The sequence below is a fragment of the Aulostomus chinensis genome, chromosome 1, assembly GCF_037954235.1.
Source record: "Aulostomus chinensis isolate RoL2024-O1b breed Wild chromosome 1, RoL_Achi_v1.0, whole genome shotgun sequence".
In the NCBI taxonomy this organism is placed as follows: domain Eukaryota; kingdom Metazoa; phylum Chordata; class Actinopteri; order Syngnathiformes; family Aulostomidae; genus Aulostomus; species Aulostomus chinensis.
The window spans coordinates 60,123,959-60,148,702 of record NC_141320.1 but is presented as its reverse complement, the minus strand read 5'-3'; the positions used below and the strand labels follow the sequence as shown (position 1 = coordinate 60,148,702).

Sequence of the window (24,744 nt, the reverse complement as noted above, 5' to 3'; positions counted from 1 at the left end):
TCATTTTTACAAACGTGTCAAATTAAAACTTGGACGGCGATGTCAACATTATTAGAAAATGTATCACGTATCTATGATGTTATGACATCATAACTGAATTAAAATGTAAAAGAAAATGTACTTTCGCGCATGTATAATCTGTTTATTTTATTTTATTTTGGTTCTTTATTTTCACGTCTTATACATGATGGGCCAGGTAATCTTAAATCATTGCACATTTCACGTGGAACCGACATTTTCCATAATAAGGCAGGGGTTCTACAAAATAAAAAAAATAAAAAATGAATTTGAATCTTGAAATGTAATTCTTGATTTTTTTTTTTGTCAGAAAGTTCAAATCCCTGGAGGCAAACACGAAAAGGAAAACAAAACCCTTTAACATTTTTGTCACACCTTCACTTCTCTAAACCGTAAAAACTTGTCACTGTCACTGAAAGCCACCTCTTTAATTTAAATCTCTTACATCTGGAATTATTTCATTTTATTTGACATCTCAAAAACCCTTGTATGACGTCTATTTGAGCGCTTTAGGAAGGAGGCTTCCCTCTTGTGGTGAGTTGGAGTAACTACAACGTAAACTCATTAATTTTCTGTTTATTCAGCTAGTAAAAAAGAAAGAAGGAAAGATAAAAAGAGGTTACACAGGTTGTTTAAGTTCCTGATGTTTTCAATAATTGCTTTAATGATCCTGTGGTGTGTCGAGTTACACCTGAACAGGTGTCAATATCCATGACTTCACCTGTATTTTAAAGGCATTTCGTTACAGTAAGTCAGAAATGAGAGCCAACGAGCGAGCCGCGTTAAGACAAACGCACAAATTTGAAGTCAAATTTTAGATTTTAGAGGGGAAAAAAAAGACGAGGAATGTTTGTGATAATGATATTTTGCATTTTTGACAGCCCAGGAAAACGTAGATATTCACAGGCCACGCCCACTGCTTAACTTTATACACTAATTTGCATAAATCCAGTTTATTCATGGTGGGGGGAAAAAACGAAACACGTTTGTCTCAGTCTGGAGTTGGAGATGAAGGAACAGAAATTCTGGGTTACAACCCAGGAAGTACATTTACCTGACAGGAAGGTTGGGGGGGGGGGGGGATACTGCATGATGGGAAATGATGTTTCCACATGTTGGGGGAACTTCACATTGGCCCAGTTCGTCAGGTCCACCAAAATAAAATGAATTCCAAGTCCAGATTCTACCCAGCGAGTCGAGCACTTCATTTCGTTGACGTCTTGTTTTAAACCAGTATAAATAATATCTATATTTCAAAGACGGGGGGGGGGGGGGGGGGGGGGGGCCAGCGCTGAGGGACAATCACATTCTGTCTCACCTTGCGCCCCAGCATGTGACACACAGAAGAATAAAACAGCATACAGGACATTAATCTGAAAGTCCCATGATTACAAATACCTGTGCTTTTAATTCAGTGCACCTTTTCCCACAGAAGGAGTCATGATCCAACCGATTTGGAGGTGCTGGTGCAAATTTGAGTCTGATGATTTCTCTCCAGGTTTGCCTTTTTGAACCCCCACACCTTTAAATCTGCAACTCCCGCTCGCGCTTGTTCTTTACTCATCAGGTTTAAAAAAAAAAAAAAAAGGCTCCCGTCTTGCTTGATGATTTTCATTTTCGTGCAAATAGCTGTGGAGCAGCCGGACGGACAGAAAAGAAAAAAAAAACACTCTTGTCTTTCGTGGGACGTGTCCTCAGCCAGTAGCTTTCCACACACAGGCAGTAACTTTCCACTGCGGTTGAGGCCGTTGCTTATGTCATCCTGACTGACAGCGATGGCATGTTTGCATGTAGTGTGTCTTTGCATGTGAGGCTCTCGCTGGGTCATTCGTGTTCTGTGGCCATGCAAAGTATTACCTTTCTTAGAAAGCTTCAGGAGCTATGTTTCGTGACAGCATGTACATCGCCAGAAACGCCGTCATATTCCAGTTTATGTGATGCAGATCATGGTATCGGCGCTTATATAATGTGAGTGCTCAGCCGTAGATCCCCCAGTGTTTTACAACCCCCTGGAGGGCTCTTTCACTGAACAAGTCAAGACAGCCAGGAGAAGCGACCAACATTGTCATATTTGAATGTTGGCGTCAAGCCTTCGCCACCGCTTCGACTTCAGTGTCTCATGGAACTTTATGGATACCCCCCAAAAAAAACAAAAAACAACAACAAAAAGGCCTTACCCCCTCCCCCCCCCAACCACCACATCCTCCTTTAAAATTTGTCTTTGAATTAATTGCAATTAATATGGAGCCCACACGTTTCACATTAACCAGTTTTCATGACTCAATCAGACGCCTGGGTGATACAGAAACCAATAAAGGTTTGTCTTTTTTAATGGTTTATAAACCACCTGTGAATATACAATCAAACAAGAAAATGACTCTCATTTCAATGGCATCCCTCCCTAACACTGCAAATAATAGCCCTCATGCGCGTATATTGCTGGAGGCCTTTAAGTGGACCAGAGCGACCAGTTTGGTTAGGTGTTGTTGTTCCGCTAAGAGATAACCTGACAGTGGTGTCAAGTTCAGCGGCGATGGCTGCCGAGCTGGTGAGAGGGGGAAGAGTTGGCACGCTGTTGAATAAACTGGCAAGGACGCGTGAGAACTCCGTCAAACTTAGTTTAACGTCAGGATAATCGAAGGATTCGTGACAAACTGAGACAAGAAAGGGAGCCGAGAGGTTCCATCTTTATTTTTTATTGCGTTAAATGCTCACGTAAGAACAGCTGAGACCTCAAATTTTGGAGAACCAAATGCTGTTCATCCTGAGAGGCTATTGCCACGTTTACAAATACCAATCTCATTTTTAAAGTGCCGTGAAAGTTACGTTTTTGGCTTTGTTCAAATGAAATTTAATGCAATTATATTCACCGGCACAATCCAAGACAAATGTGTCCCTCCTCTTCAAATATGCTCAGTCCACACGACTGCGGTACCAAGAATTCAAACCACTCCAGTAGAAGACACCCATTAAAAATAAGTGTAGGTGACAAAAAACATGACGAGTTTTGCATTGCTTAACTCATCTTTGTGTGAAGAACGTATAATGAAATGTGTATTGTAATAAAATACACTTTACAATGTGTTGGAAAAGCAAAAAACAACAACAACAACACAAACATATGTACATGTTTCCAGTAAATAGAAAAGCATAGTCGCTGTAAATTCTTAAAAATTCACATTCACTATGAATTTGTAGCATGCAAACATCCTCATTGGGACAAATTCAAGAATATTATTGTAGCTTACACGACAAAAGAACATGTCACAATCATATTTTATAAATTATGTGGACAATTCTTTCTTTTTTTTTCACATTTGAGGTTTTGATTACAAGCTAGCCCTAGCCTGTTAGCTAACGGTCGTAAACTAACTAGCACACTAACGTGCTGAATGCACATTTGAGTGTTTCACACCCCAATTGGCAATGTTGATTTATGAACAATTTAAGATTATTAGCAATTAGCTTTGCCTTTTTAACAGTTTGGCAGTGTCCCTTAAATGATACTCGTAGTTGCTAATGCTGTGTTAGCATCGCGAAGGGCAGTAGGCTGAGGGTTACAGCTAGCAAGCAATCGCATTTTCGCTTTTGAATTCGGCAGCGCAGTGAATAATAAAATAGGCACATTCAACAAATAGTCGGTCAGCTTTGTGTTAATAACATCACAATAGGACTAAAATTAAAGTTTAGTTGCCTTGAAACTGGATGTTACTGTGGAGAGCGTTAGCATGGATGACAAGGAAAACCTTGTATATTTCCGTAGCGAATAAAGTACGTGACATCATTTTTTTGTTTTGTAGGCTAAAGGCATAATACCATAGTTTTTCCTGAACAAAAAGTGCTGAAAAAACAAAACACCCAATCAATGTTGTACAGTTGTTGCGGTAACTACAGAGTGTAGCCAGCCAACACAACAAAATGCCATATACTAAATATAAGAAGTTTAAAAGGAAAGCTCTGCATCATACACATGGGTCTGTAGACCTCAAATTGGTGCCTATTAAAAAAAAAAAGGAATACTTTATTTCATTTATTTAATTGGAAATTGATAAATTAAAAAAAAATATCAATTCAACTGGTGTCATTATATGACACACAGCTTCCCCACATCAACATTTTAGTAACTTTCCAAAACTGACAAGCCTCCCTACATCCTTCCGTGATTGGCCGGCTGTAACAAGGACAGAAAGGCAGCATTTGAACTCCTCTCTCAAGCGCTGTTGTTCACACAATTGCTCTGTTAGTTTACACAACAGCGTTAAGTCCTGCCAGGAGGGACTGTGTGAAAGTGTGTGCGGTTATCCACTATTGGTTCTTTCTGTAACCACAGAGTTTTGCAGGTGCAGCCTTTCAGATGTAGTTGAAAGGCTTCAGACGGGTCGTTCAAGCGCTTTGTGCGACGGATGCTCATCCTGACGGCTGCACGCACACGGACAACGTACACTCCGCTCAAGACACCACCGCTTGTTCCCTGAGTCTAACCCTGAGATTATATTTCATATCCAAAGAAATATGGAAGGACAGAACCTTGAGCTGAATATACAGGAGGCCCTATGCAAATCACACTCGACAAGAAAGTTACCAGAAATGTCATCACCCTTTGGAAAGGAAATTCGACAAGCTTACTTGAATCCTTTCATACATGATGGCCCGCAACCTAAACTGAGAAAAATATGAAAAGGAAGACCCCGACAGAGCAAATCACCACCAGCCCAATGTTCAAGATTATTTTGGTATGCAGGGGTTCACGGAGAAGCTCGTCCACAATCTTTTCCTGTTCCTGGGCTGTAATGACCTGAACTTTGGAGGGTTTTTCCTGAAAGCCACAGAACCACTCCAACACCTTTATACACCTGCCACCCTCCGCCGCTCCTCCTCCAAAGCAGTCCTCCTCTTCCTCTTCCAGAACTCTTACTCCTCCTTTCTCTGCCTTTTCAACCGTTTTCGTGTCAATGTTTGCAAGGTGGCAACCATTCTGGTTAGGGTGGGTTTCTATTTTGTTGATTGTGCTGGCGTGACCATTGCTTTGGTGAGCACTTTCATGATTCGCCTCAATGCCGTTGATTTTGTTTCCGTCTCGGGTCACATGGTTTAGAGGTTTCAAAATATTGAAATCTTCTTCAGATTTCTTCCCTTCTTCTTGCTTTAGGTTTCTTTTGTTCAACCCCCAAAGAGTAGTGGTTCTGATTTGTTCTTTTCTCGGCGGAGGGGTGCAAAGACTCACGATTATAGTCACCAAAGCCGACACCCAAAACAAGATGGCTGCTACATACATGAAATGGACATCTCTGATGAAAGATGGCCGCGTGTCCGGCTGGCTGCAGTGTGGCTCTCGGTACACGAATGCCAACAACAGACGTAGAGCTCCCAGGATGAACCCAACCATCCCTCCCCAAAAAGCACCCGTCTCATTGCAGCGATGACACAAGACACCAAGTAAGAAGAGAGCAGCTACAGGGGGTGTCAGGTAGTCAGACACTTCCTGGATGTAATAAAACATCTGGCCTCCCTGCATTTCGATGATGACCGGCACCCAGGCAATACTGATGATCACCATGACAACCACAAACAGTCTGCCAACAATCACCAGCTCTCTCGAGGACACTTGCTTCCGCAGCATTTTGTAAATATCCAGAGTGAATATGGTACTCGCCGAATTGAAGATGGAGTCCAGGTCGCTCATAAGAGCTGCGATCATGACAGCCATCATCAGGCCACGGAGGCCGACAGGCATCACGGACATGACGAGCCGCGGGTAGGCCACGTTGCTGCAGCCCGACGCAGAGCCGCACACTTCCATGCAGTGCTCTGGACTGATGCATGCCAACTCATCCGCAAAGAAGATCCTGGAGATCATCCCTGAAATGTTGATAATCAATAAGTCAATGAAAATTAAACAAAAATAAATAAAATTGGTCAATTAAGAAATAAAAAGGAATGAATGATCCTACCTGGGATGACGATGATGAACATTGGCAGGATTTTCAGAAAGCCAGCCATGATGGTAGAACCTTTGGCATGGGCGATGTTCTTTGCTGCCAGAACCCGCTGCACAATCACTTGATCTGTGCACCAGTACCTGGAACAGACAGTTGGGATATTTATACCTCACAAGTCACAAGAGAATGAAGTTTACTCCCCCATGTCTACGTTGGCTAAATTTATGGACAAGAATCGGGTATCTGACCCCCTAGTGGCGTAAGTCCAGGGATGTTGGTAACCTTGTTGGTTGGTCCACGCAAAAACTGCTGGCTGGATGGGCTTCTGCTAAGGTATCGACAGTCCCCAGCAGATCTTAAGGACCTTGTCGGACCTTCCTTGACTTTTACTTTAAATTTAACACCACCGTGTCTAAATGGACCAAGTACTTAGACACTGATGGCATTCCCACTGGCAAAGTCCAAGTTCAAGTTTAGGAGACATTGCTAGGTCCCTTACCTCGCTTGCAAGAGCCCATGAAAGAGGTACCGTGCAATGTGTCAACAAGGATTTGAGTGTTTGTCAAAAGCTTTCCTGGTGGGGTGCTGCAAGTACTGGTACCAAACAGGAAAGCTCATGAAGAAAACAAAATGCCTGGCAATTTTCTTTTCTTCGAGGCATCTGTGGACTGTTCTCAGTAGATTCCCACTGTTGTACAAGTAGACGTGCGCCTTAAATCTAAGCCTCGCATATCTTGCCTGGGGACATTCTAATTGTTTGGATGTCAGAGATGATGAGCTGGACACTGGATTAGTTGTAAGGGTCAAATAACCAGAGGCTTTGTGGCTGAAATGAAGACGCTTCCATGAGGAAGATCCATGACATACCTGGCACCATTCTACATCCCGGACAAGAGGAGGTGCTTGAATTAAATCTCCATCCACTACTGCCTCCGTTTGAGAGCTCAGATCGCTGAGCTCACCCTGTTCCTCTTAACATTCTCCTTACAGTACATAGAACTAAGGATCAAGGGGGAAAGAAAGGGACAAGTACCAAATGGAGGCAGGAGTCTGGCCCAGTAAAAAACCAGGCCAGGGTAGGTCTGGATCTCTTGGCCCTCGAAGGATCTTCAGGGAATCTGGCTTTGGGGTGATGTGGTGATGGCACGATTCAGAATATGTAAGGTTGGGTGAAGACAACAAGATGGCGGTGATGTTTGGAGTAGCCTCCATGTACTTAGTCTTCATCCCTTAAAATGACACAACAAATTATAATTTACACGGAGTATTACGATATTTTAAGAGTTAGTCGGTATGAATTAAGGAGCCAATGAAAACCTTCAAGTCCTCCAACTTTGAAGAGGCTGATGCCAGTAAGGCAGAGGGCTCCGGCGATCATGAGGAAAGCTTGCACGGTATCTGTATAGATGACGGCTACCAGACCTCCAGTGACGGTCAGCAGGGCTGTCATGGCGATGAGCAGGATGATTGACAAGTAGAGGTTCCATCCCAAAGATTCCTGGATGAACAATGCTCCAGCGTAGAGGTCCACAGACAACTTGGTGAAGATGTAGAGGACAAGAGACAATGCAGCAAAATACACCTTCAGCCGCCTCCCACCGTACCTTTTGGACAGGTATTCAGGCATGGTGAAGACCCCGGAATGAATATACACCGGGATAAACATCCAGCCTAACAACTGGAGCAACAACAGAGCATTGAACTCCCATGCAGCCACACTGAGCCCGCTGGAAGCCCCTGATCCAGCGAGTCCAATGAAATGTTCACTTCCTATGTTGCTGACAAATAAAGAAGCTCCTACAGCGGCCCAGTTCATGGAGCGACCAGCCAGAAAGTAGCCGCTCACCGTGTTTCGATTGGCTTTCCACATGGCGAGGATGCCGACCACGAGGACGAGGATGAAGTACACTGCAACAACAGCGATGTCTGCTGCTTCCATGGTGGCGGTGGTAGCCATCTTTGATTACTTGCTGTTGTTCTGTTATTGTTACTTTTTTGCTATTTCTTCTTTCAAAATCAAATATGACAGTGGCAAATAATGAAGAGGTGCTACGCTTTTAACAATTTGGAAGAAAAATTTGTTCAAATATGATCTCTGGGTGTTAAATATCAGCCAGCGTGGTACTGGGCTTTGTACACGAAGCTTTGATAGTCGTCTGCATATTGTTTGTCTTCTCTCTTTGGAGATCAAGTTCCAGGTAATGGTTTCTTTACAATAGCAGCTGGTTTGTGTGTTGATGAAAGGAATGGAAGTCCATTGCGGAGTTCGGAGTCATCTGGATCCTGAAAGAAACACAAGACACAAACGAAAGAGTGTGACTGAAGGAAAAAAAAAAAAAAACATGTCTTTGAAACATTTTACACAAGCATTGACTTTATCGTCATAGTTTGTGATGTATATAAAATCTGTTTTAGAGAAGATTGAGAGCTTTTATGTGAGTAGACAACTGTGGGAATGGACTCTTTTTAAATCAGTCACACTTGGACACTCGAGTAAACCGCAGTTTTCAGCTGTAATTACACGTCTAGGAAAACGCCTTCCATGACGAACATTCTGAGAAATTCTTTTTTCAGCGTCATCGCTTAGACTGAAATAACTGGAATTCCTGAGATGTAAGTCCCATCGAACATTAGCCTCCAGAGCTGGCTACGGCCTTGGGGGGAGGTTTACGGCACGGACATGCAAGACAAGGTTTACCCGTTAGCATAGATAGAGACTTCAGTAATTAAGGGTTAACTACATGAACGGCCACAAGCTCAAAATCAACATTGCCTTCATTTAATCTCCACAACAGGACAACAGCATCCGTGACATTTCCTCATCAGAGTAAACAGGACCAAGTATTTCCAGATGCAGGGTTCTTTCCTGATGCTACCACTCCAATATTGTTTTTAAATAATAAAGGCAATGCTGGGCAAATAGAGGGTGTCTCCGTCAAGCCTTTATAGTTTTATCTGGGGGACCTTTGTCAGACGGGTTTTTCAAGTTTTACTTCAGCAGGGTGATTCATAACACAAGCAATTACAACTATTAAGCTACTTTTCTTCTCGACTGACACACTGATTCACTCTTCACCCAAAATCCACAGGGGTCAGGACTTCTGACGCGAGTCCAACGGGTTCACCTTCACAGTTACTGTTGAACGGTAAGGGTATTTCAGGATGCGCCAGCACGATAGTTAAGGCTTTGATAGGTTCATGCACAAAACACTCAGAATTACCATAACCTGAATCAAAAAAGCACTTGCGTGAATCCAGTGGACCTTTGGAATCACCCCACACAGGTGCTCCCTACTATTTTGGCTGCTTAGACTGAAGTTACTTGGAGGCGGATGAGGTAGCTTAACTTCACGATGGAGGCTGAAGCTGACGTTCGTCCAACTTGATGGGAAAATGCCACTCAAGTCTCGACACGTCGGCATGGTTTTTAATCAGATCAGGCTAAGTGAGAGAAAGGACCTTTTTGCGTTTGTGGGTGTGAAGAAAAAAAATAAAACCTCCCCACTAGAGTGTCACTGCAGCATCAGATTACACAACTGCCCCAAATAAAGGTGGAGAGGGGGCCGAGACGGAGCTACTGGAGCTCACACACTCTTAATTTATCTCTTGCTCTTAGAATAACAACTCAAATGTGTGCGTGTCTCATTATGGTCAATTTAATGAAGATTCATTTCCAGCAAGGGCCCTGAAATAGTCCTGAGCTATCAGTCTTCACCAGCTAATTACAAGATGTAATTTCGATAGTATTTAAAGAAATATGCAGTTACTGGGCTTCATAATGTTCGTGCTAATTTTTTTTAATTTTTTATCCTGTATATCTGCACTTTTCAAATGGACTTTCTGTCGCGCTCATTACAAATATTTTAAATTGCACAGATTTTCAACCATCACATTTTCCAAGTCTGAACCTGTTATTGCTGCTCCTGCGCTGCTGAAAACTTGAATTTCACCCTCTTGCCTGAATTGGCGCAATGTTTTAGTTCCTCGTGTTTTTTTTTCCAAGTGCTCAACTCAAATCCATCACACGACCATCGATCGTTCTCTCAGTTTATTGCTTTGACAAGATGAAAACTGGCCCCTTTTGCTTTCTAACGCAGTATTTCAGGTGGACTTAGTAAAGAATTAGACCCACCTTTTGGAGGGCTGCTTAGAACCAAAGGTCTCACAGGTGGTTCTCCTCCTCCTCCTCCTCCAGCAGCAGCAGCAGCAGCCTGGTTTCAGCTCCAGACTGCTGCTCCTGCTCGGGGGTTCCTTACCTTTATTGCAGGAGCGTGAGGCTCCGCCCACAGCAGCAGCATCATCACTACCTGAGCAGAGGGACAAAGGGCTCGAGCCCCAGGGATGATGAGGATGTGCAGGTAAGTGAACTCCAAGTCAAGACAAACCCTCAACACTCAACAACTGGAATTATATTTTTAGCTTGATTCATACCAACAATACAAAACAGTGGCTATTTAAAAAAATAAATAAATCAGCATCTATCTCTCACCTGGTAATTGGCATTTTCTCCAAGTATTTTTTTGACCCATTCCCTTCCGGTCATACCGTCACCTGCTGGAGCTTTCAACAAGCCAAATACGTGTGTCAGGCAGGAGTTTAACCGGTTGCATTTCAGAAATACAGGAAACAGAAGGAGCCGTTTACCCCAGGGGACAAGCAGGAAGACACGAGGAGAAGCACCAGCAAGGTTTATGTGATACCAAACTCCAAAAAACTGTGATTAAAAAAAAAAAAAAAGTTTCAATGAAAATTTCTACAGGATGTTTGGGCCTGGTAGGAAACATTTGTCTGTCTTTCTATTCTTTCATTGCCACAGTTTTAAAGAGACAACACAACTTTACTACAGGTTTTTACTTTAAAGTGTAAGTTTTTGTGTCTGGAGAGCGTTTGTCCATTGGTCACATGACCTACTTTTTGACATGTGGCTATCATATTAATGTTTGATCAGACTATTCTGTCTTTCCTGACGAAAATACCTTTCAAGCGGTACATCACGCAGCTTGTTGGAACTCAGGCAACACACACACACACACACACACACACACACACACACACACACACACACACAGGCGTGCACGCACGCAAGCAATACACACAAGCAATACACGCGCGCGTTACTCATAAACCCACTTAATGAGGAATGAGAACGTGAACATAGCCTGACTTGCTGTTTGTGTCTGCATGCGTATCATTTGTGTGTGTGTGTGTGTGTGTGTGTGTGTGTGTGTGTGTGTGTATATACACAGCATGTGTGTAGTTTGCAAGCATTCATGCAACTTTGTATATACACCTGAGGGACCACATTTTAATGACTTGAACCACAAATGCATGGGAACTATTATAACTCAGAGTGTGTGTGTGTGTGTGTGTGTGTGTGCGCACCAGCGCATGCGTGGTGTAAGTGTGTTGACCTTCAAATTACCCATTAGCGAGGCTGGGGTGACCTTAGCATGACAGCTGTTTTTTATTCCTGCACACACACCATGATTGTGCGCTTTTAAACCAAAAACAGGGACGATGAGGTGGAAGGCTCGCGGTCATGCTGACGTCTGCTTGTCTGATCACGACTGACTGAACGATTCAGTTGTTAAGAGTTGTTCAGTTCACAACGATTCATTTGTTAAGAGACACACACGTGAATTCTGACTGAGAAAATCGTAGCATTAGCATTAGCGGCACACTGCTCGTATCGTAAACAGTTCAATAACGCAGAACACAGACGAGCACTTCCTCTGAATACACCTTATTAAGCTACTCTATGCTACATCCTTGCCCCGAACATTACGGTAAATTTTATTTTTAGGTGTTTTTGTGATGTTTTCCCAAAAGAGAGATAATTGTCTATTGTAGGATTGTGGTAAGGCAGCGCACTTTTGCACACACAAGCGGAGACCTATTAGTTCCGATGACACATACTTTCTGTAATTTTGCCATTTTGTTGACCAAAAGTCTCATAAATGAACCAATTAATCAATTTTAAAAATTGACCAGTATATCTTTAACTAAAATTAAGCACCATGCTTTGATGCAACATAAACTAACCTCAAAGAAAATCAATAGAAATTAAAAGATTTTTTTTCTCTCTAACGGCACATATTCAGTTATTTGTGAAGTAGATTTCTGTGAGTTTTCTATTTTTTCCCCCCTTTTTTTTAAATCAAACTTTTTTTTAAAACTTTCTAATCTCTGAAAAATGTATTTTTAAATTCAATATCATCTCCAGGTTTTCCACAGCACCTGAAATACCAGCACTTGGACTGTAGATGGCGCCTCTTGTCTTCTGAACAAACGGCAGCACCGCTTCTCTGCCTTAAATACTCCTGTTTTATTTACACATGGGTACCAAATAAAAGATAAAACCATCAAAAGAGCTTCGATGTCCATCTGTGGAACTCCCAAACAGCTGTAATATACTAACGGTACATGTCCTAAAAATATTCTAGTAATTAAAAAGATGACTCTTCACTTTAATTTACTTTAAACGTTCTAAATTCTTTACCCCTCCACTGAAAAACCTTCAAAAATTAATGTTTTTTGTGTCGACTTGAACATTCAAGACCGCACGCTGTCAATCAAACGCAGACAAACGGGATGTTCTCTGCTGAGAGAAACCAAAACATGAGATAAAAGACAATTCTTACAGGCTATATTTAATCTCATCCCTCAGCACCCCCGTGAGTCCACCACACACACACACACACACACACACACACATACACGCACACACACACACACACACGCACAAACACAGATTCCTGCTCTAAGTGACTGACAGCAGAAAACATTTCTTTATGTCTTTAAATTAGTACTTTGCTGAGGTTAGAAAAGTATAAAAGTACAGAACATGAAACGTTCCACAAATCACTCACGCACTTCCTGGATTCTGTGTCTTAAATACTACAACACTACAAAGTATACCCTCAGACTTTTATTTTCATGTGATACAGTTAATGAAATATTCCCTACTCTCACAATGATTAATCCTGCGTCAAGTGGAATTAATTTTATTTGTATAATCTGATCAAATCCGTGCAAACTAACCAGGTTGAGTGGACAAGTGTCTTTGAGCTAAAGACCTCCACTAGTGCAGTAATAATGACACTTTGCATAGCTAGTTAGCTTAGCATAAAGACTTTAAACACATAAAACACCACCTTGAAGGACGACAAGGTGGATATGTGACTTAAATGTAAACACAACTAAGATTCACGTTTCTTCTGTTTTCAGTCACAATGTCATTTCAAGTCCTCGACAACTTCTTGTCCTCTTGTCAGCCATGTTAGCTTGTTGACGACAGACACGTTAGCTTGTTAGCAGCAGCCACGTTAGCTTGTTGACAACAGACATGTTAGCTTGTTAGCAATAGCCATGTTAGCTTCTCAACAACAGCCAAGTTGGCTTGTTAGCGACAATCATGTTAGCTTGTTAGCAAATGCCATTTTCCACGACACAAACGCTTTGAAAGTCACCGATGCAGACTGATTTTAGGCTGCAAAACAAAAATATCAAAACATCTCAAGCTTATCTGAGGTCAAAGTTTCAACAGTTTTGAACACTTGTTCTGCTAATATTAAGGTTACACGGTGAATGTTCCTCAGTCGAGGATGCTAAGGTTACAGGATGGCACCAGGTTGGATTTGGCAGGAATCGACAGAAAGAGATTTCTCTGCAGCACCGAGGAAGAGGAGGAGGGCGCCATTCTTCTAACACAAACACAGCTGAAGCTTTTAGTCGCTGGTGATGGCAGATGGTGGAAGGAATGAAAGGCAGATGGAAAAATCACTTCCAAAATGTTTATCATCGCAGAGAAGTGTGTGTGTGTGTGTGTGTGTGTGTGTGTGTGTGTGTGTGTGAGAGAGAGGAAGGGGGACGATTCCCTTGGGGGTGAATGAAGAACGTGATTGAACGTTGATGTGTGTAGGTTCTTTCTGAGCATGAATAAAGTTGCGGAGTATCGAAGCAGAGACCTGCAGCTTGAACATCAAGGAAGATGTTCTGGCTTCCTCGCCCCCCCCACAGGATATCACAGCATTTCCTTATCTGCTCGCTGATGATGAGGATGACGTTTGCGCATATATATTTTTGGCACCTCAGGCGATGTAACTAAATTCGATGTATTTGTGCATTTACGAAGCGGTTCGTAGACAGTTTGTTAGGTAGAGCCAATCATCAAACATCCTCCTGTCTTTGTGGGTGCTGGTGCACCGATGGGAACTCAACCTCTGACATCGCTACAGAGCAGAGAGAAATGTTGGGATGTCACGCTTCAGACAGAGTGTGTGTGTGTGTGTGTGTCAGCGGGAAAACGAGGTGGCTGAGAAACCTGAGAAACACACATGACTTTGTGACCTCGGTAAACACACTCCTGACAGCAAGAAGCAGAGTGCTGGTGTGTGTGTGTGTGTGTGTGTGTGTGTTAGAAAGATGGAGACCCGGTTGCAAGAAATGTGAGACATTTAACTCTTGATGCTCACACATTCATTGATGACCTGTAAAAATCGTATTTTCTCTCTCTCTCTCTCTCACACACACACACACTCATGAAATATATGTTTAACAAAATGAAAAATAGAATTTCTTTACATTGGGTTTTGCTGGCTGTACTGGAAACTGTCCTTGCGTAAACCCCTGGCAGCATTTAAAAAGGCACATAAGTCGTAAGAGACTCCAAACTAAACACCTTTTAAAGTAAATTAAACTCTTAGCGGCTACCGATCTTCAAACCTGCGCTTGATTCTTGAGCAAACACACCTCGTCTCGTCTCCAGATTTCATGTCGTATATCATTATTTTTACACGTAGATTTACGACACTGCACTTGTACGTTCAAAAAAACCTGACATAAACTAAAAAGGCTGTGTTTTCTCAAATGTAGATTTGTTTCCCGCCGCTGATTTTTTTTAATACGTACCCTGATGTTGATGAAAAAAAAAATATCAACAAATCACGACTCCGGTAGGAATAATAATCGTCTTTTTCTGTGATAAAATTTCATACAGGGTCTCTCCGCCTGATTTGCTTCTTCTCTCAGCCATTTTAAATCAGGACATCTTGTTGTCTGGGGAATATCTGATCCTCTGTCACACACTCGCAAAGATGCTGACACCAAATGCTGGCTCAGCGCTTTTTTTTTTCTTCTTTTTTTGAGAGAGAGAGAGAGGGGGAAAAAGTGGTAGAACACTTGACGGATGAATGAGGAGGAATAAATCCCATCCTCTCTCTTTCTTTCTTTCTTTCTCTCTGTGTTTTGTTCTTTATTTGAAGCAGGCCTCAGAGCTCTTACGTAACCGGGAGAGTGGCTCCCTGCGTGTATTTGGTTTGGCAGCGTTTCTCTTGATGAAACATTGAGATTAATTGAAGTAGATTATTATTTGAAAAAATAAAAAAACAAAACAAACTTTACGGATGAGAAAGAAACATCTGTCAGCAGAAGTCCGACTTATTCTGCGACTCTCAGCCTCCACAGGTTGAGGGTTCGCCGAATGCCCACAGAGTTTTCAGCTCCGAATACTTTTTTTTTTTTTAAAAAAAGTTTGATTTAAAACTTTCACGTATCAAATCCCAACAGAAAAATCTTTGTCCTCGTATTTTTTTGGACAACAGATCAAATGCCTACCTGACCACATATCCCTACTTAGCGCTTTAGCATCTCCTGGAGTTATTCTGTCAATTTTGGAACATTCTAAAACACCCAGCGGCCGCAAGTGACGTCCAAGCGTCAGCGTGTTTTAAATGCTTTCAATAAGTGGATGCGATCACGTGAACGTGCAACTATGACGTGATGAATTGTCATTTCTCCACGATATGTGACAAGTGGGGTTTAATCCTGTTCTGCTTCATCTAAGTGGCCGAAACAAACAAACAAACAAACAAAAAAAACTTCCAAAAGTTTAAATAAAAAACAACAACAACAAAAACGGAACCTCAAGCGTAGACCTTCAGAGGCTGAGATGGATGTGTGTTCCGTAATCAGGTCAGAAAGCTGTAGTGATCCGGGGTGGCTGGGCGGTAATAACCCTCGCAGCAGCTGTGTATGCGCGTGTGTGTCAGTGTGTGTGTGTGAGGTTAATCTAGGAAGTCGCCGGTTGAGACGCTCATTGCGACCGTCTGAGTGACGAAGGCCTGTCAGCTGCAGAATCTGACCTCGGTCACCCTGAATGTGCGCGTCGACTGTCGGAACCTCACTCGCTGAGGAAGCGGCGAAGGAGGGAGCAAAGTTTACCCGACATTTTTATCGGCTGTAACAATCGAGACGCTGAAATAAAGAGGAAAAACTGGCCTCTAATAAGGACTGGAGTGTAAACCTCAGCAGGTCTGTGGGCGGGCAGGAACCGAGCCCTGCAGCCAGATACTCTTTCACTGTAAAAGCAGCCGTCGGCAGAGTGGTTCCAACCCGAAAGAGGAGTTCATCCAGAGCACATGATTCTAGAACCTGAGGCGCCGTTTGACTTCTCTTCTGACAGAAACACACGTCTGTTCCCTGAGATGATGCGTTTGGCCGCGCGTGGCCAGCAGAGGAAGTTGTCCACTGCAGACAGGTTGTGTGTTTTACAGACTGACAATCTCTGCACGCTGGAGCGATTTTTGCCTTTTAGCAGACAGACAGACAGTTTCAGTTATTTTCTGTTTTTATGTCACGAAGACGGATGCCTCTTTCAATCTCCTACCTGATCATTTCCAACATTTAGGGCTAGTTAATGTTGAAATGTCCTTTCTGTCCACCACAAGGGCGGCGCTCTGGCGCACGCTACAAACCAGACGCCGTACATTCTTATCATGTGAAGGAGCGGGACTGGGTCAAGTGGCCGTGCGAGTGTCTTTGTGGTGAAAGAGGTTAATGTAAAACTGCCTCGGGCTGCACTGGAGGTTCCAGAGAATAATGACGGCTCGGCGTGACGAGGATGGGAAGTGACACCGCCGTGTAGGACCCTCGCGACCCCAATAAGGTCTTCACGCATTTTGTTTCTCTGCAGAGCAAGAAAAATGGGATCATTAAAGGGGCGCGGCGGTTAATAATTTGCTCTTTACTTCTCATCATTATATTTATAGGATTTTTTTTTTTTTTTTTTTTTTTTTGCTGCAGCGAAACAAAACAAAACTTCCTCTGCAGCTCGACCGCACGCTTCCTCCATCATATACTTGGAGTTCTTGACCGAATCCTTTCACTTGATGGCGAGTCGACGCCCTCATCGGACTTCCCACCTGCAGACACCACAGATGCCGTCTTTAGGGACGTCCAACCAAGCTAGAGGCAACTTTAGCAGACCGTACTACGATGAGTGAGTGTGGCTTCAGAGGCACACACTGCGACTTGAATGATATCTGAAGCTAAGCTAGCAGTGGCATAAGTACCCCCACTCCATTTTTTTTTTTTTTTTTTGGAGACGATCCCCAACTGCCCTTGACCGGATCTTCCCGCACTTGACTTCTACTCAAGAGTGCGTGTGTTGCGATGCATGAACAGGAGTGTGTGTGCGAGTGAGTAATGAAATACAGTATTTTATGAGGCGTTGGGAGATTGTGTTTGATGTGTGACATGTTTTCAGCTCGCCGCTCCCCTTTGCTCTCAGGGTTTATGCACCCGTGAAATGCAGTGATTGATGGCGAGAAGTCGACTACATTAAGACATGGAAAACTGCGTTGGAAGACGACGTGACCCACATTTGTTGCTCTGCTGTCCTGAGATCAGGATCTCGTGTCACATTTGACCGTTTTTATCTGCGGTTGCTTTGCTTTTACATGCTAAACTTTAGACTAAGCTAAAGACACATCTTGGTTCATGGTTAAAAGAAACTCAAACTCAAGCTTGTGGTTTCAAAACCGGTCAAATATGCGTCGATACTAGACTAATATTTGCGATAAATTAAAAAAAAAAAGTGAAAAATCCTTTTTGAATATGTCATTGAGCTGAAACTTGTACATCTCCTAGCACATGTAACTAAAGCTGGATGGGTTGTAAGAGCCTGCAGGCCACGTTAAAATCACTCCTATCTTTCCAAAAGTGCTTTACGGATGCACGCTGTGAGGTGCGGGTGGAGGTTGCGCTCAAACTTCACTTGAAAATTGTGTTAAAAAAGTAGGTGTTCAAACATTACAGCAGTTCATAAATCTAAGATGAACGACATTAAAATTCGGCGAGGTTACACGTCGGGCCGCTCTGTCGGTCAGAGGTCGCTCTGACATGCGCCACATCTGCACGAGCGAATCCAGGCCAAGACACGCTGTTCAATGACTGAGCAACGGAAGGCAGACGCAGGTCAAGCAGAGTTTTATGAGGAAGTTTACAACCCAGCGAGCTCATCTATTAGAGCTTTGATTTTGCCTTTATTCTTTCCTGATTTGATAAATACTCGTCCAGATGCCAAAACGCCACCACGCAACATTTGGATATGTTATGGTCATGACAAGTTTAAAACAAATGTGTCAAGCTTGGGTCTACAGAAAGCTGCTCACTGTGGCGGCGGCGTCTTGACAGTTCAAACACACAGATGCAGCGAAGGCGCTCTGACTTTGCTTATCCCCTTTTGCTTTAATGCTCCCATGTGGAGCATCAGCTTAGATCCCTGCAGTCTTTAAAGTGGGATTACAGCTACCATATACACATTGTTAATGTTCGGGGTGTGTTTGTGTGGCTGGAATAGTCAACAAACTGGACTTATTGTCCAGACACATTTTTGACAAAGGAATCTAAGACAAAATATCAGATTACCTTCGAGGAACCCACTGGCTTTTTGGAACGTACACTTATTCCACATTCTTTTCAGATCCAGGCAAGAAGACAGAAACCCTCCTCTCGTCTGTGCTGCATCAGAAACCCACAGAGACCAGCTAACTGCTAGTTAGCTTAGCACAGTGAATGGTAGTGGATGGGAAGGTTAGCATACCTATGTGTTGCATGCTCAGCTTGCAAAAGCTGTCGCTCCATTGTAGTTAAAATAGATCAGCGTCTTGATTTGTTTGGAAGTTTTTTCACACACCTTTTCACACTGAAAAACACGTGCCAACGCTGTTTTTTTTGGGGGGGGCTTTCAGAAGACCCGGGTCTGAACTCGCACGGTGAGGGCCGCGTGCCTGTGTTTTTCTCTCTCGTACGTCATCGCGCTGACAACGTCATCATTACACATAAACGTGCACCGGAACACTGAGAGGTACTTCTTGGTCGTCGAGTGGAACCTTAGCGTTGTCGTTGTGTGCATTGCAATGTTGTCTCTTCTGCCAAGCGTACAAACTCGGCGCAGATTGGAAAATGTTCGAGCGCTAATGCAGCGAAGGAGGATGGAGTTTTTGGCTCGTCTGGAAGGGAGCCTAAGAAGCTAAAGACGAAGCCTGACGAAGGCGGCACAGTGACAATCATGATGCAACAGGAAGGTCGCGTGAAACCTGAGATGACGCGGGTTGCCTTTTTCACACTGCAGCCGAGCCGAGCCGAGCCGCTAAACTCCCGGGTCGCTTAGCGAGTCGGTCGACGCGGGTCGAAAGGCTGAGTTGACCCTTTCAGAGTGCCCCAAAACCTGTGGTGACTGGCGTTTTTGGTGCAGTGCGAAAGGGGCTTTTCGTATTTAGTAGCAGCTAGTCGTCAGCTAACGTTTTGTTTTGGTAGCTGAAGTTTTGAGGCGCTTACACTATCTTGTAACTATAACTTGCTATTTCACAGCAAATGATGTGCTGTTAAGACCATTTCAGAGTTTTTGATTATGATTTTAAAAGAGCTATGCTTTTCTGCGCATCCACTTCCATTCACTGTGCTAGGCTAATTAGCCGTTAGCTTATGTCCGCAGGTCTTATAGAAGGGCATCTATCTAATTGTCTGGATCTGGGAATCTATCTGATGACTTTTGACAGAGCTTTGTCACCCTGCTCACCCACTTCCATTCATTGTGCTAAGCTAAGCAGCCATCAGCCCGTCTCTTTAGGTTCCTTGCTCCTTAATGTACGCACCGAGGAAAGAAGGGTATCTCCTCCTGTCTGGCTGGAGAACTGAAAATAGGGGATTCCCAAAAACTTGGCATGTTCCTTTAAAAATATTACACACAATTTGGGATAAAATATTTCTCCATCATCTTAAAAGAGTGGTAGAGCAGTGAGCTGCTCTGCAACAGCGCTATCAAGAGAGTGAGGGAGATGTCAGCAAAGCCCAGTCAAGATCAGTCACCACGCAGTCTTAACGTCGCTCAAGCCAGCTACATTAAAATGCTGATCCCATGTCAAACACAGAAACATCCCACTGATGTCGTATAATTAATACAGAACCCCAAAAAGAATTATAACAGCTGCTCGTCTCCACCATTATCCATCTCTGGTGTTCAATAAGCTGTAGATGAAATATTTGGACATCTTTTACAGCGGCCTCCCTTAAGGTACAGCCAGGCATCATCAAACGCTGAGTTTTATTAACCATCTGGAAGCTGAGGTAAACAGTTTTTGAAGCTGCAGCCCGGTCTGACAGCAAGATATTAGCCGGCATCAGGCCAGAGAGCCAGAGAGAGAGAGAGACAATGTGGAGTCATATTTACAGTACCAGTTATTTGTGTATGTATGAGTGAGGATGCAGGATGTGGACGTGTGCCTGGTGAAGAGCTGGAGCCGAGCCACGCTGAAGACACAGCACCATACAAGGGCAAGTCATGCTGGAGGGTCAGGGCTGTGTGCGGGACGGCGGTATGGTGGGCTGAGTGAGCGCGTGCAGCAGCTGGTGTGTACCAGGTAGTTTTAGAGGGCTGCAGATACCTCAGCAGAACACACACACACACACACACACACACACACACACACACCTGAACAACAACACAGGTCCATTATTTGTAGTTTGCACTCAAACATCACTCAACTAAGAATACTTGTTTCTTCCACTAAGGAGGTCAGGTTGCCCCGTTATGGTTGGAGTCATCAGTCAGGAACCTCCGAGTCGACTGAGACTCTTCAAGTCTTCTCTTGCAGACAAGATGAGGGGTTGCTGCACTCCTGTTTATGTGCATTTTAAAAACATGTTAAGGTAAGAATGTAGGCGTTTCAACCTGTAATCTCTGGTCGGTTGGACGATTTACTGGCCTCAGCTGTGGCAGCGAGGGCTGACCGGTCATGGCCGCTAGTGAATAACAAGAGCCTGTCACATTAGCTATCAGTGCTCCCAGGAACTGACATCCCTGAGATCACTTGGGGTTTAACCACGAGGACATTCCAACCAGCTGTAAACCTGAGCTGCGACCGCCCGTTAGCAGACAGCCGGTGACTGGCGAGGCCTGGCCAGCAAGGCATGGGGTCAGGCATGCTAGCTGTGTTCATCATCATCAGCTACCACAAACAGCTCCACATCCACAGATCATCCTGAAATAGCTCAGATTGCTCCTGTTCTAAAGAGACTAAAGTGAGCTAGCACTTCCAGCTAGCGGAGACCGTTAGCATTAGCTGTCTTTTATGCCGAGCCTTTTAAAACTATTGAATTAAACAAAAATCAGTCCAACCCTAATGGTTACTCAAAAACAAGACCGTCAAAAATGTAAGGCCACTTTTAAAAGCAACTATCAGAAGGTGGAGGGGCGCGGAAGGAACCCGAGGAGGAACCTTGGCAGATTTGTTTCGGAAAATTTCACGTTTATGCTGATAATTTGATCCCTGTACCAAACTAGACCCGCAGACCTCACAAGCCTGCAGGAAGAGGTCCAGTCAACGGCGTCCGTGTACCTTGGAGACGTTTTCAAGAAGCTCAAGGTTAAAGAGACAGAAAGTTTACTCCAAATGTATACTGTTCGGAACCGTTCAGGTTCCATGGAGCGTTATAAAAACAGCGAGAGAGAAACCAAAACAGAACTCGGTGTAAATCTCTGTAAAGCTGAAGCTGCAGAGTCACCGTTGATTCTCTGCAACTTCATCACTGCGAGCGACGGCAGTGAAATTACATTTTGATGTATTATAAAACAAATCTATTATGGCAGCTGTTCTCGGCAGCTTGTGTGGAATCATTAGATCAATTCAAGTAAAGGCTTCCTGTTGACAACCAGTATGGCAGAGTTCCAATCTACAATACCGCTCCTGTACTTTTCCTTCTGCCTGTCTCTGAGTGTCTCTTAATGTGTGTGTGTTTGTGTGTGTGTGTGTGTGTGTGTTGTATAAATCATCTACAGTCTACGGAACATGAAAGCGACTCTGAAAACCATCTTTGAAGCAGTGTGTGTGAGACAAAGAGAAAGTGAAAGATTTATGATGAGAGACAAAAAAAAAAAAGGGTCAAATATCTTCTGCCTGCTAATAAATCACACTACACTATCTTATATACCGTCCATCCCCCACCCATGTGTTGACATAGTTTCCATGGTGAAGGGAAGGTGTTGACAAGTCATCGCTACATTCCTGGGAGCGTGCTCTCTCTGACACACACACACACACACACACACACACACACACACACACACACACACACACATTAACATTTACTCAGGGGGGGTAGTTAACACAATCCCAGCCTTGGAGCCAACGCAGCCTCAAAAAAATCCAGCCAAAAAGGTTTCCAGAGTCAAGGAACTAATTCATGAATCAAACGGTGATTTCAAAGAGCGCTGTGCAAGGATATCAAACGGGTGCTGGGCAACATATTTTATTCTGTTTCCAAAGTCTATCTACGCTCAGGTGTTGGTTTTTAATCACCAGTATTTGCTTTACGGGGCCCAGAGATTTGGGAGATTACCGTCGGAGCGAGAACTGATACGTGTCGATGCAATAATCTCTTGCCGGCAAAACACAAACACGATACGTATGCAGCACTTGCATTGTGTGTGTGTGTGTGTGTGTTTGTGTGGTTAATTTCTCTCTCTCACACACTAACCCTTCAACAAAGCTGAAGTTCTGAGAGGACTCAATTTGTTAACTTTGTTATCCCGAATGCTTGTCTGCAAGGCTTGGAGGAACTGTGGTGCATTGTGGGTAACTGAACCAGTCAGTGCAGTTGCTCCAGCGGGAGACGGAGGAAATGAGAGCGTCTGGTTCATCGTCTCTACATGCAGCAGAGTTAATTGAAATCCTGCCACTGTTGACGAGCGACTCGGCCGCAGTGGCGGCGAGATCTCAAGAGGGGTCGGCCTTTATTTTGGAGACCGGCATGTTATTGTCCTGATGTGAGTTGACACAGCTGACCGACTGTTGTTTTTAAGATAAAGAAAATGTGAAGTTTTATGAAATCATAAGTAGCAAACATCTGGTTGTCGTAGCGACGGGTCGAACTAAAGAAAACCCTAAACTCAATCACAATAGTGCCAGTAGGCATGCGTTCAGATTAAGTTAAGGATGTTGCAGCCTCATGGTGAAGTATTACTACATCTCTGAAGTACCCCTTTCTTATAAAAACTGGATAACAAATGTGTGGCAAACATCAAAAATTTATATTTTGAGTGAATCTGACTGAAAAATGCAGAACTTTACGACGCAATCAGAAGCTTATTAGCATCCCTTCCTCCATCTTTATTATCAGAGGAGCGTTGATATGTAAGAAACAATTTTTGGGTTAGTTAATTTAGGTCATCTACTTCCTTCCATCCCTTTTTTTTTTGCGTGTGCGTGAAAAACATTAAAAAAAAAGAAAAGAAGTGTGGTCTGAGAGAAAAACACACCAAACTAATGTGTTTAAATGGACGAGAAGCAGACAGCAGACAGGAGAGCGGAGCAGCTGTAAACATCAGCGATGATCACAATGAAAACCAGAAAACACGTCGCCTCTGGTAGACTCAGGGGAGAACGGGTTGCTCGTGTCCCCTCCCCGCGCTGCTAAATTTTTCTGTCTGAAATCTTTTGTTATGTGGAGCATCCCTCAAGCGGTGACACCTCCAACTCAGCGACACAAAACGTGCCATCGCGGAAAGGAAAAAAAAAAAAAATTACCAAAAAAAAAAAAAAAAGGAAAGAAAAGAAAAAAAACTGCTCTGGTATACGAGGACGAGCGAGGCTTCCACACAATAAATATCCGGCGCTGTCACTCACCGCTGGGTCAATTAAGGAAGACAACATTTAAGTTATGACAAGACCACATTACCTAATGATCCGTGAGGGGAATGAATACACATAAAGGGACCAGAAAACTGGGTCAAATGGACCCTGAGAGCCAGCGAGAGACGCCGCGGACAGATCCAGAGCCAGTCGACACCGGATCTGTCGGCATCTCATGTGAGGAGAGATGGAGAGACAGAGGTGTAAAAATCAAAGCCCGGGGGACCGACCGAGGTTTCAGCTCATCTGCATTTCCAATCAAAGCGGGAAAGAGAAATCAGCGCCGCGCAGCAGACGAGCGCGGAGAGACAGGGCAATGAAAGAATGTGGGGTAGAAGTGGAGCAGAGAGATGGAGTGAAAGAGGGGCTGGTGACAAACGGAGGAAGGAGGACTATAAACACAGAAAATAAATCCCGTAAGACCGCTGAAACGAAGGGCGACAGTGAGAGGAGAAGAGATATCGCCGCAGTCTAATGTTGAATTATAAAACATTCATTCTGCTACCAGTTTTTGAAGTTGTTGCTTTTTTTTTTTTCTTCTCTCCCACGTTTGGAAGCACAGATAAAAACAACAACAAAAAAAAAACCCTCACAAAAACTGATTGATGGCTTGCCCAGAGATGAAGAAGAAAAGCAAATTGGCCCACATTTGTCACAAGACTCTGAGCGGGAGCTCTGATCACAACTGCATCAGATCCCCTGGAAAAAACAAAAAAAAAACAAAACTCCACAGCCGCAGTTTCTACCGGAGCGATGGCACATATGGGGTGGGGTGGGGGGGACCTTCAACCATAACTATCTAACAGTGTGACATC

At 43.6% G+C, this 24,744-nt stretch overlaps 1 protein-coding gene across 1 annotated transcript; it reads right to left on the bottom strand.

The window, feature by feature from the left end:
- Window positions 1-2,263: 2,263 nt before the first annotated feature.
- On the bottom strand, window positions 2,264-10,989 carry LOC147272577 (sodium/myo-inositol cotransporter-like). The gene is made up of 6 exons (XM_086190671.1): window positions 10,602-10,989; window positions 10,090-10,517; window positions 7,275-8,240; window positions 6,991-7,186; window positions 5,970-6,097; window positions 2,264-5,877 (listed from the first exon to the last, which is right to left on the bottom strand). The coding sequence occupies exons 3-6, from the start codon at window positions 7,912-7,914 to the stop codon at window positions 4,676-4,678; spliced, it is 2,166 nt and encodes a 721-aa protein (XP_086046797.1). The 5' UTR covers window positions 7,915-8,240; window positions 10,090-10,517; window positions 10,602-10,989; the 3' UTR covers window positions 2,264-4,675.
- Window positions 10,990-24,744: the final 13,755 nt, after the last annotated feature.